The sequence below is a fragment of the Corvus hawaiiensis genome, chromosome 9 (genome assembly GCF_020740725.1).
Source record: "Corvus hawaiiensis isolate bCorHaw1 chromosome 9, bCorHaw1.pri.cur, whole genome shotgun sequence".
NCBI lineage: Eukaryota > Metazoa > Chordata > Aves > Passeriformes > Corvidae > Corvus > Corvus hawaiiensis.
The window spans coordinates 27,796,670-27,810,119 of NC_063221.1; the positions used below are offsets into that span (position 1 = coordinate 27,796,670).

Here is a 13,450-nt window from a genome sequence, read left to right on the forward strand (position 1 = left end):
AAGAGGATGTTTATAGGAGGGGGAAGCACTGGAGAGTAAAGATGGTTACTGCTTTATTATGCCTCATAAGGTAATTCTGCTTCCAGGTTGTTCAAGGCTTCATTAATATTAAATTGTCTTTGTTTTGTGATTTGAGATGCTGGGCTGAAAGGTGCTACAGGAGTGCTCAGTTGTGCTCTGACCTGCTGTGTGAATGGGAAATATTCTGAAAGCACAGATCCACATGGAGATTCCAGCACAGCTCTGAATATGCACCTCATGTATGAGCTGTGGCTTTACACAGCTTTTTAAATTGCTGATGATTTCCACTTTCTCCCTCATAGTCCTAATTAGTAGAATTAAGAACAATTAAGACTGCTCGAGAAAGGAAATATCATATGGTTAGTAGCTAGATTAAATATTAGACAAATTTGTAGAGGATTAAAGCATTTTGTTTCTTTATCATTCTTTATCCTGCAGGAATTACAACTACCCACTTAATACTAGATGCTGGAATTCTCCCAATATTTTTTAATATATTATGCACTGTGATCCAGTCTTTGAGACTAGCCTTACCAAAGTTACACAATTTATCCGGTGAAAGGCTGACCTGAATGTGTTTGCCAGAGCCTCGGCTTATTTTTTATTTTAAGCTGGTTTACTTGGATTGAGAAAATCCAGTATTAGCCAAAATTAACTTTTGTTAATTAAAAACATTTAAGAGAGCAATTGGTGGATGAGAACTTTAATGGACTAAAAACAAATAATGAGAAGAAAGAATCAAACTGCTAGAGATGGGAGGTGACTGGGAGGGTTTCTGGGTTCTGTCAGGCCTCTTTCAGAAGCACTTCTTGCTTGAGGGGTATGTTCTGCTACACATTGATATTTCCAGCCATGAGCTGGATGTTTATAAAGCAAGGATCTCCTGGGAGTGGTTCAGAACAAGAGACTGAAGTGAGAGGATTTGACTTTTTAGTATGGAACTGGGATGGGGAGGGCTGGCTGGATCCTCACAGGTGCCTTGGGGCAGGCCCCCTTTGGACCTCCTGCCCACCAAGCCTGAGCCCTGGGGAATGCTATGGAGAGGGAGCTTCAGTCTGGCTCAAAATCCAGACATGTGCGTTTGCCCAAATATACAACAAAATTACTGGCAGGGTGTTGTAGCCTGTCCATCTCTGCCCACCTCTGTTCCAAGCACCCAGATTGCCCCCTGTGGATCTCTACGAGCTTTACTGCAGCTGTGGATGAGATCCAGATGTACCCACATGGATCTGGTGCCAGGATCATAAAGCGAGGCTGTGTCTCTACTCAGAACAGGCCCTGTGTTTATCACTGATGTACACTGAATTAAAGACACTGCCAGCATTTACGAAGCAGTGATTCAAACTGAGCTCATCATTGCTGTCAGCACCTATAAATACTGTTGTGTTTGTTCAGTTAAGAGAGCCAAGCAGATAAAATACTTCTCAAGTTCCAGCATTGCTTTCAGATTGCTTGCAAGACACAGGTCACAAAATAATAGTGCAGGAAACTTAACGTGATCTGAGATTCATTTCTCTAGCACAAGCAATATTGTCTCTAACCTCAGTGGCGCAGTTCAGCATTCCTAGCAGAAATAATTTCACAGAAGAGTAGGGAAATAAATCTACTGCATAACAGTGACTGAGTCTGGTTTAAAACATACATAAATTTATGTCTGAGACAAGGATATAGTTGTAAAACAGAAATTGAGACGTAGGCTTTCTTTGTTACATAAAAAATTAACGCTAAATACTGCCTGCCCTGAGGAATAACGTTTCCCAGAGCATCGTCTGCCTCAGGAACTCTGCCAGATAGAGCAGGAGTATTCAGCTGAGGCTAAAATGGTGAATGTACACGAAACTTCAATATCAGCTCGATGAACTTTCTAACAGACCTGAGCTACTGAGCCCCAGCTGGCACAGCGGGCCTGGCCTGCATTTGCTGTGACAACAGCACCTACACACAGGTGACCTACTAATCACCGTCTTTGACTATGGCCTGCTGTGATGCACAGGCTGCTGCATTCTACAAGCAAATTTTGGAGCCCTTCCCTAATTCTGCATGGGATAAGAGGATTCAGATGTATGAGTTAGGAACATGTATGTATATGTAATACAAGACAACTACGGCAACATGTGTTCTGTAATTTGGTAGCCATGGATTTTGAGAAAATCCTAAAGATTTGTATCAAGTGCAGGCAGCACCTGGTCTGAGCAGCAGGTGTGAGGGTGCAGCTTCCCCTTAGACACAGGACAAATTAGCATCTTGCCAAAAGTGGAAGGTCCTCTTCCCTTCCCCATTGTCTCCCAGCAACTGACCTATGAATTAACACAGTTGATTGTTTTTTCTCCCCTAATTTCAGCTGCTATAGGAAGCTGAATTGTGTTAGGAAGCCATTCTGCCCCCAGGATGTGGGAGCCCTCTTGTCTCTTCAGAAGGTGGTTGGCTCTGAGAACCACGGTAGTGACACAAAGAGCAGTGCTGTTAAACTGTGTCGCTGTGATGCTGTTAACTGAACTGTCCAGAGAACATGAGCCTGCAGCTACTGGGACAGCTTGTTTGACATCTCCTGGATAACTTCTGTTAGAAATAACAGGCCAGATTCTGGTTTCAGTAAGGCTACTGAATATCTGAAATACTCATCCTGAGTCCTGACTACAGCATCATTAACTCAAACCATTCAGCTTTTGCAGATCCTCTCAGTCAGAAATGAGGCCAGCGGCTCTAGTGCAGGACAGCCACAGGTACAGCAGATGTTGTTTCCTTGACTCAGAACACCCCTTCCCTCTGGCACACTCTGTGCTCTGCAGCCCCAATCTGGTTTTGCTCTCAGACTTTGATGTTATCAGCACCTAATCCCTGCCACACCAGACAGTCTGGCTGCAGTCTCCCACGCTGTGGAATTAAAGCCACCAGACTGGGGGTTTTGCTACATATGTGTCCTCATAATATTTATTGGCCTATATTTGCACTAGGCATAAAGCAGCTTTGGACACTCTGCTCTCAAATTTGAGCTAGCGTAGCTGAGCTTGCAAGAACATTGTTTTAAGGCTGGGAATTTGACAGGATTCTAATATTTAAGTGTTTGAGACCTTACCCTGTCACTCTATATGGCAAGGGTACAGACAGCAAAAACAGAGCCTGAAAAGCTTGACACGAGAACTGTAAAGTTTCCAAGTTTTTCCAAGAATGAACAGCACCGTAGCTCCTATTTACTATAGGCTGAGGTAATTCTCAGTGACATTACCTTAATCTCAAGAATCTGTTCACTTTTTATGTCCTCTGCATGAATTCATCATCAGCTGTGTAGGCTCCTCACTACTGTTACATATGAGCAACAAATCCTGTCCTTAGCCATACATTTGAAATATCTTCCTGCTGGTGTCAGGGGGCTCCAGCAGGGTTTGCACAGCTGAAAGCAAAGGCAAAACTTAACCCAGGAAGACCAAACAAACAACCTATAGCAGGGGCCACGTGAGAAACCATCTTGCACATCAGTAGTCACCTCCAGTGCCTCATCTCATTACTCAGTACCAATCATACTACCTCCTGCTAAAACTACCCAAGAAGGCTTTTGCAGAATTAATGAGGCCCTAAAATCCTCATTATTGGGATAAAAAGTACTTAGGGAATGCAAAAATCACTAATCGGGTCTAAGTTATTTTGTCTTGCTTAACATTTTTCAAAGATCAGAGCAGAACCCATACTGTGGAATCATTTTGTCAAATGTGGACTTTTTATCTGTCCTGAGGGCTGCATGGTGTTTCAGTTCCAGTAAGGGATCTGAACTTTCTTACCCTGCTTCCTCTGAAAGAAAAGGTCCTGACACAGCCCTAACAGGGCTATGGCTTTCTGAGAGTAGAAGCACAAGTAAGTACATCACAGCTTTAAGCATCTTGAAAAGGCTGAATTATATCAAAGGTAACATGACAGGCCCAATGTATTTCCACTGTGGTTCCAGCAAGGCAAGTTATTCCATAAAAAGTGTATATTTGTAGAAGATGTCCAGACCAATTGTCAGGAGGATGGACAACATATTCCCCTGCAAGTTCGAAGCTTTCCTAGTGCAGTTTTAATTCCTGCCCCTGTGCACCTCCCCCTCTGTGACTGCCTCCTGACCAGAGAGCAGATTTTGCTATGTAGTCCATCTCCTCGGGGTGGTTTTCATCACAGAATTATCTTTTTTCCATGTTGGATTCCTTTTGTGCCAAATAGGGACCACACATTTAGAGGCTTCAGAGTCCTTTGTAAATACTTAAGGTTAGGGCTCCTGTGAAGATTGAACTCTTAAAAAATAACCAGAAGCGAAGACCTGGTCCCAGTGCAGAACAGTTCTGGTACCAAGTTGGTTTTGTGAGATAAAAGAGCACTGGCAATCTGAAATGAGTAAAAATGGTACTTTGCCATAGGGGACAGATAAATATTTCCATCATAGTATGCAGTGGCTTTTGGCAAAAGACACATTAATGTACAGCATAGTTATTTTTAAAAGTTCTTTCATAGTTTAGTGCATCATAATGGATCATTTAGTGCACCCTTAAATATCTTACTGTGTCTACATACAATTCAGGCTTCAGTTGTAAACTTTTAAAGATGTGATTTCTGATTCTGCACAGCCTGGACTTTTTCCAAACTACAATAGCTACTGTTTTTTTCCTGCCCTATTTTCAAGAAACACAAGTTCAATAATATAGAATGTAGACCTTAGCTTGAAAAAAGGGAAAGGAAGTGATTTTAAAGAGTGCTCAGGATTCCCATGAAAACATAAATCCTCTACAGTGTTTAAATCCTCTTCTAACTCTTAATGGTATAAAAATAAAGCCTCTCTTGGTTAAGCCAAATTGGTTTTCAGGGTACCTGCTATTAAATTGGATGCAATCCTGAATAGTCAGTGGTAAAATGCTCTGATTTCTCCTTCCAGTAAACTTCAGAAATGTACAAATTTATTTGTCATGGGTCAAGGTGTAATTTGATCCTGTCTGCATTCACTGAATAGATTTATTTGGGGCTTTGAGCTGAGTAAGTGATGCCACGCTGTCTTGCTAGGCCTGAGAAAAACTAACAATGTATATGGACCCTGCACCTGCTGGTGCCCAGATCTGCAGTCAGGCTGATATAAAACAGGAGGGGAAACCCAGTTTGGCTGGGACTTGTTTCCTCATGTGAATGTTTATGGTGTTTGCTTGTTTGTTTTATCTCATAAGCCAAATTTCATTTCCCTTGGTGACAAATGCAGGTGGCATGATTTCAGTCGCAGCAGAATTTCCCCTTCTAAATCAAAGGTAACAGATGTAGTGGAAATATTAACTGCTAATGTCAAAAGTGTGGTCCTGGCTCACAAAACTAGTTTTGCAAATGTTTGTCCCCAAATTATAGGCATTTTCTATTCTCCTAGTCAGGTGCTTAGGCTACAAAATTAAACAAACCTAGTATTTTAAACTGAACACTACTCCTGTAAATATGTCCCTTCTGTCCTTTTGAATAAAGCACTCAAAATTTGAATTACTTAAAAAAAATGGTATCTTGCCTTTCTTAATTTCTTAACTCATAATAGGCTACTAAAATGTCAGTCTTATTTTTGGGGACAAAGTATTAAGTTAATTTCAGTAATTCCCACAGGAAGAAGGCGGCGAAGGTGTTCATTGATTCACTGCTCTTGCTGTTAAGGTATTCCAAAGCCACTTTCCTAGAACAAGAACCCTACCAGGTCTTGTATGAGCTGGGAATATGTTTCTGGCCCCACAGAATTTTCTGAACAACCCCCAGTGAGGTAATTTCTTTTCCATGTGTTTTGGTTCTCTAGCTGTAAGAAAGAAAAATGATCCTTGCCTACCTCACAGAAGTATTGCACATCATGAGAATGAATCCATAAAAACTCATAAAGCACCAGGTGCTTAAAGACAACATTATCCTTAGCCTGAGGATTATATAGAGCTTTAAATGGAAGAAAATATACTTTCATAGGCCTTGCAGTGCTTGCAGCAGAAACCTTGAGTAAAATGAGGGCATCTTTGTACATTTCTCTCAATGCAGCAATAAAGTGGTGGCTAAAGAGAGAAGCATCTTCAGAACAGCATCTCCTGCACAGCTTCAGACTCACAGCTGCCTCCTGAACTTGTCCTTAGTTCAGATCCAATAGAGAGGGGTAGGTTATGCAAAGGGAGGTTCCTGCACAGGAACCACCTGGTTAAATGGGCATCTTCCACAGGCAGCAGAACATTCTTGTCCCCAGTCTCCTGGGGTTCTCTTTAGAAAGGAATTAATTCTTTCAAGTACTGCTGTTTAGAGTGGCAAAAAAAAAAAAAAAAGGTTTGAACTGTGGATGCAATTTTTGAGGCATGAAATTCAGAATGTTGATGAGATTATGGATTTCCTGGCTGATGTGAGGTTTAGAGCCATTTCAGAATTATGCCGCACAGTGTCACTATTATCTTCTCATCAAGTCATTGCTGTTTGGGGTTTTTTGGTTGGTTGGTTGGTTTTTTCTACATAACAGACAAATATACAGGGGAAACACCATCTAAGAAATAATGCAAAATAATAATAATGGAGTTATTGATTAGCATTGCAAGTGTTTAGAATAACCACAAGGGTCTGCAATAGTTTTTGGTTTCATTTCTTGCTGATTCAGTATGTTCTTTAATTTCTAATTAACACCACTTCTAAAAGCAAAAACCTCACACAAAAATTCAAGACATTCAATTTCTAGCAACATCCTTCCTGTCAAAGATTCTAGACTTGACAATGTCATATATAACATCACAAGAAATAATAATGTTTTTCATCATTTCAAAGTGGCTTCAAATCTGGAATCAATGAGGCTGAATACATGTATCACCATGCCAAAATTTATGCTTTCAAAATAAACCTGACAATAATGTCACATATATCATCTCTCCACTTGTACATTTAGCATTCTTCATTTGCAGAATACCAGATGTTTCCTGTGTAAACTTCTGGGCACATATGCAATTGATAAATGGAGAGGAAATTAATGAATTGAGAAGATAAGCCAATCTGGGCCGTAAAAGATGGTCTCCAGCTGTGAATGGAAGTGATTTATCATTGAGCTAAAGGATCAGCTTTGCTAGCTCAAACCAGCGGGTACATCATTACATTTAATCCAGACTTCCACACAGATATTTAAGAGTCTTGCAACTGACTGCAGCAGAGCCAGAATTTCACCCATAGTGTTTGCCTAGGCTGAAAGCCCATTCCCCACGGTTTTGTTGTTATTATTTATTTATTTATTTAGTAAGTGCAGTTATTTCTGTAGCAGAGGAATAAAAACCATCCATTTGTGCTCTTGGGGTAGAAAGATTGCAGCTGTGCATGCTGCTTAGCACAGCAAAAGGAGACTGAGCTTTATTCTCTCTTTTTAACCTTTGGCAATGACAGGGGCTTTTTGATCTTGTCATTGTTGACACCTGCCCAAACCAGTGAAGAATGTAAGGTTTTGCAGACTAGAAACACATGGCTGTTTGGAAACTTGAATACCTGAAATGTGCACACAAGCTATTATGACTTGCTCTGGTAAATATTTGTGGAAAGTGAAATTATAGAAGATACTTGCAGATGTTTAGTTCAGGACATGTTTTTTTACCTGCAGTGAGGCTTAGTGGAATAAAGTGTTCCCAAACCTTACCATGACACCCCTGGTGTACAGGGAGTAGCCAGACAGAGGTGAAGAGATGAGATTGTAACTCAGATCTTGGGTTCCAGTCATACATTCTGTCATTTTATGCAAACACAATAGTACAGAACTGAATTTCGATTTTAAACCCCAATTTACTTTCCATCTGACTCATCTCCATGACAAGCTTACTCTGAGCCTCTAAAGGCACCTAGGCTTCTGTAAGAAAAGGGATGGGAACCTGTAGTGAGGGAGACCCTTCCCAGACAGAGCTGTAAGGTCAGTTTGGGTGTAACACTGCATCCCATGTCCCACTGTGCCTTTACTTGTCTAAGACTGAGGCCTTAGAAGCAGCTCAGCATGCTAGAAATGGTTTCCAAACCCTGCCACCATGAAGACAATCATTAAGGTCATATTTTTCTTAGATTCTCTTTTACTTCTTATTCTCTTTACTTCTTACTCTGTCATACTGAGGGATTCAAAGCTCCTGTAATTCACTCTTGGTGTAGGAATTACAGTCCTTTGTGCAGCAGGAACAGAATAATGTGACTTGACCTGATGTCACAAATGGATATGGGAATTCCACTGCACATCCATACATCATGGCAAAGTCACTGGGGAGATACAGATGAGTATCTTCCCAATGCACATGAAGACAGTGGTTTTGTGAAAAGCTACAAAAGAGAGCGTTCTCTGCTGCTGCTCCATGACTAAAATAATTTGGCCCATTCTCACAAACACATTGATGAAATACAGGTGACCTGGTGAAACACAACATGGAGGAGAAAAAAAACGATTTTTTGTAAGCTTCTCCTCCCAGTTCCTTCTGATTTCAAGTCCAAATAAGTCTAATTGAAGTTCTTTGTGTGCTGACATGCTGTCAGGGTCAGGAATTTGGGTTTTTGAAAGACAAACTGTGCAATGTTTTTGATTTCAGTAAGTTGAACTCCAAAGAGAATTCTTTGTGGTACAGATACACATTTGGCCTGAAAGCCCTTGCCTGGTGTAGTATGAGATCAGCAACTTGAGGAACTACCAAACAAAGGCAAAACTTGGTCTTTCTGCTTGAGCAAAATAAATCCAAGGCACAGAATATGTTCAGTCAAGAAACTAATCCCACTAGCACCTGAAATGCTGGGACAGAGAGGGATTTCAGGCAAGGCTGTCAAATTCCAGCAGTGCCCTAATGCTGCTCTAAAAGAACAGCTGTGTCTTTTGCCAAACAAAGTAAAACAAATAAGGAAAAGCCATAAAGCAGAATAAAAAATACACAATATTGGTCTTTCTAACCGTGTCCTTTATCTGCAAATTGGTATGAACAGTACTAACTTTCAAGAATTATTTTCTGAAGAATGTGTATTTCATCCCTTTATTTAAGGTTTTGCCTATTGCAACCATATACCCTTATTTAAATTAACATCACATTTTAATACTCCCTTGACCTTAATAATGGATTTGATGGTGAGGTCCACAGGCTACATGGAATTCTGTGGGATATAAAAGACCTGCTCCATTGTTGTTAGTTGGTGGCCATTCATTTAAATTTTACTAGAAACTGTCAGTATAAACATCCGATAACTTGAAAATCATCTTCTGAAATCTACTTTTTTCTCAATTTAAACACAACATATATCCTTAGATTCAGAACTTAGGCTCAGGCCACAGTTCCTCACACAGTTCTGTACAAAATGCTGCGTTCAGAAAGCAGAAAGAATGAATGTCATTACCGGATTAAGTCCAGCAGTGCATCTGCAGAGCTCATGATGGGCTTTCCACCCTCCTCAGTGCTCTCCTTCTGTGCTGCTCCACCAGGGTGGATAATGGAGACCATAATTATTCCCACAATCACAGCTACAAACGTTGTCCACAGGTAGTAAGTGACAGTTATGATTCCCAAGCGACTGGAAGTCTTGGCATCCAGGGCTGCAAGCCCAGACATCAAGCTGGGGGAAGAAAACACAACACAAATTTTATCTTTTGCATTATGTTAAGGCAGCTGTAGGCCTAATTTCTGAATTACTCCAGTCTGCCTGCTTCTCTTACAGCTCGTTCTACATGTCAGTGTTTTTATAAGCTTGCCAGTAACACTAAAGCTATAGTCTCTGTGTCTGAAGAGGTGTTTTCCAATTGCCAGGTCAAATCCTGGTTACTGGAAGGAACTTGCAAGCTCAGGCTGCACATGTGGGGACTGAATCCTACTGAGTCTTCCCTGAAATTCCAGTGACAGTTTAACACAAGTTACACATGTGATGGCTCAGTTCACAGGAGCAGTGGCAATAGTTATTAAAACTCTGTGTATGAAACTCTACACATAATTTACAGAATAGTAGAATAATTCAGGTTTGAATGGGCCTCTGAAGAAAATCTAATCAACCCCCTCACCCCTTCTCGTGTGAAATAGGGACACAATTTTGAAATTAAAAACATTAAGGGGCAATTTTGTCATATATTCCTTTCTTTACCTAAAAGAGTAACTTTTTTCCTTTTCTAAATCAATTTAAAGCACAATTTATTTTTGCTTTACCAGTAGGCACATTGGGAGCAGACTGTAATTCAGTGTGCTTCCAGTCTCAGTGAAAACAGTGGATGGGATGCAGAGGAAACACCTCCATGGGAAGTGTGGCTGCCCAGTTGGGAGCTGTGATCACTTCAGCCTTTTCATAGAATCAGAGAATAATGGAGTAATACAATCATAGAATATGCTGAGTTGGAAGGGACCCATCAGGATCTTTCCTCTTCAGCTCCCTGTCCAGCACTGCCAGAGCATGAGCAGTGTCCATCCTCTTGCTTGTACAGTTTCCCAGTGCCAAGCCATACAACTCTCTACCATGAGATCTAGCTCCCACTGACCCTCTTTTACAGCCAAATAAGACAGGGCACTCTTTGGCTCCTGAAGTTGCTTCAGGCTGCTCTGACATAGACCCTGATGCAGTTTCCAAGCAACCCAAGTCTGATATTTGGCTTTCCCCTGACAGCAGTGTTGTTCAGGACTTTAAACTGAGATTTAACTTTGGATAATTCTCTGTGAATTCTCCAAAGCATGCATCTCAGGAAAAGTACCTGTTAAAATACCACATTTACTATTTGGTGTGTCCAGCTTTCTCATCAAAACAGACCTGTTTATCAGGCCTGTTCTCATAAACATTTTCGAAGCTGCACCTCCTTGAAAGAGATCTCCTTAACCTCACTCTGCTGAGAGAGGTTGTCTAGAGCCAATGCTAAAGTGCAGCTTAACCTTTATAGTAGATTTAATGAAATCAAATGGGTGGATTTAGTGTTCAGGTTCCTGCTATCCACTAGATTAATTAAGAAAATGTATTGCTTTTCTGCATTGCCAATCTCTCATCTAGCAGGGTTTTGTTAACACTATAGGAGCAAGGCTGTACTGGAGTTTGGATAATTTAGAAAATGAGCATCTGAGTAACTCACTCATATAACCATTGTTCTTTGCTCTTATTTATCATTGGATTTGATAAAAATCCCACCTTTCTGTGTGTCTGCAAAGCACTGTGTACAAACACAGCACTGCATATTGAAAATACAGTAGCAGGAATGCTACTTTGTTTCTTGACATTTCCCTTGGATGAGTCCATGCAGAAGAGTAGATATTCTAAAACATATTTTTTATAAAACAGTTAAGATAAATACTTTTATCTCAAATTAATGTGACAGTTTTCTGTTAAAAAAACCCTATGTTGCTATTAGATTTCTAGGACTGAACTCTTCTCTCAGGCTGAGGTTCCACAGGGCACTGAGCCAGTTTGACAGCTCATTGCTGCAGAGAGTGGATACCTGTATTGTACTAGACTACAGCACTGTTCCACCCCCACATTCCCAAGGGGGAAGAAAAAAAAGAAAGAAAAATTAAAATCAGGTTGATTTTTAACTAGCTGGATGTTTTTCATGGTAACAATTTTCAGGGTTTTTTATATATGCACGGCAGTGATACCAGTGGTGTGAAGGCCTGACTGTTGAGCAGCAGAGCTGTAACTTGTAGGCAGAGCAATTCCTTGGAGAGGGCACTGCAAAGGAGATGGATAGGGCACTACCAAGGAGACAGAGAGTTCGCTTCCCTTCCCTCCCTGGTACTGCCCTGGAGCCACTGTCAGCGTGGTGAAGCCACACTGTTCCTGTTGTCCTTGATGCCTCTGTGCCGTGTTTGTTCTACAGAACAACAGAGGGATGAGGACTTGTCTTGACCACTCACCTGAGAAGTATTTCCTGAAGTACTTAGGGAGAAAAATCCTAATTAAATATGTCCAGTGGTTCAGGTGACTTTAGGGTTGTTACCTCAGCCTCAAGATGCAGGGCCTTAGGATTTGGGAGGATGTTGTTCACCTGGAATCTAATCTCACCTTGGCTCATAGGTGACAAATCCTGAGGGGGCTAATAATGAGATTTCTATGTCTTGGGGATATTCATTAACTAAAGATCATCATCTGTAATGAGATTATCCTGTCACCAGATAAAGTCATGCTCAGTTCATGCTGTGATAAGAAAGTCCTCAAAAGTAATTAATTATGAAGGTGCAGTGGGGTAACTGTGATGTGACAGAAGCATGAACAGAGGTCTGGGCTCAGATAAAGCCCTATATTCTCCATGGCCTGCAGTGCTCAGTTTTAGGAAGGGACCACTGGAACCAGTTCTCCAAAGACTGGGGAGTTTCATTGGTCAAGTCATTTTAGGCAATAGCTCAGAATCATTTCAGAAAGAAATGCCTGCAACTAGAACGAGACAGTAATCACTCATTCACTATTTTTTGTTTCACTGCATATGTTTGATGTCAGAAGGAACAGGACAAAAGACACAAAGATTAATAGACATATTGGTTATCACAGTTATTGTACAAAGCAAGTAATACACAATACATCACAGGAGCTTTTTACTGTTGATCTCTAGAGTTCTAACATTCACGCAATGTAGCCAAAGGATGACAAGAAAAAGTACTCTTCTTACTTCCTAGGGAGCAGGAAGGCCAGGAGGAATAAGCTTCCAGCTAATTTAAACTAAGATCACTGTGTCATGCTCAGGGCTTCCCTTTAAGTCTATTTTTCATCAGACATTCTTGGCTACATAAAAACTTCCTTAAGAGTTTCCCAAGATTCTTCTAAGCCAGAACAAAGCTATTCCCATGGCTTCCACTACTAGACTCTCATGAAACACACTGGAATGGAAAATAGTGTACCTTTAATTCTTGTCAAACCTCAGAATCTGGTTGGCCTTGAAGTAAGAGGGCAGATATTTGATTCATAGATTAAAATCATTTGAGATACTGTGCAGCTAAGTAGCTCCCACACATATGATTCATGTGTAGTTTCCATAACATGTTTTAATGATTGCCAAATGGATAAAACAGGATTAAGACAATAAAATACAATCTGCAGCTTTTCTAAATAACTACTGTGCATCTCACTCCTTTAATCAGTCTGGGAAAAAAAATCCCTCAAATTGTAATTTAATGTTCAGAGACCATTTCTTAGCTTGTATAGAAAAAGACCTGTCAAGCCTAAAGGGAAGGGGAAGACATCTTCAATTTTAGGAATTATATGTGACTAATTAAAAAGGTAAAGTCAGTTTCTACATTGTTTAAAGTATTTGTAATTGTACAAACCAAAGAATCAAGTACTAAGTTTCATGTCTGCTTTGAAGGAAATCTGTGTAAAACCCCCAAAACTAATATAGAATTTTTGATGTAAAGAAGGGAATTCTTTCCAATATCTTGGAAATCTAATTATGCCCATGCAAACAAGTAGCTAAACCCTTTTGAGCACCTCTAGGCTTGTTCTGGCTGTCTCAGATAAACATCAGGTATTTTAG

The 13,450-nt window shown here is 40.5% G+C and overlaps 1 protein-coding gene across 2 annotated transcripts in view; it reads right to left on the reverse strand.

The window, feature by feature from the left end:
• The window catches only part of SLC1A7 (solute carrier family 1 member 7), a 51,378-nt gene that overhangs the window by 25,120 nt on the left and 12,808 nt on the right, over positions 1-13,450 (reverse strand). For both annotated transcript variants that reach the window (XM_048312201.1, XM_048312200.1), the window contains exon 3: positions 9,361-9,576. In XM_048312201.1, the coding sequence (XP_048168158.1) occupies positions 9,361-9,576 (216 nt within the window). The remainder of the gene's footprint in view (positions 1-9,360; positions 9,577-13,450) is intronic.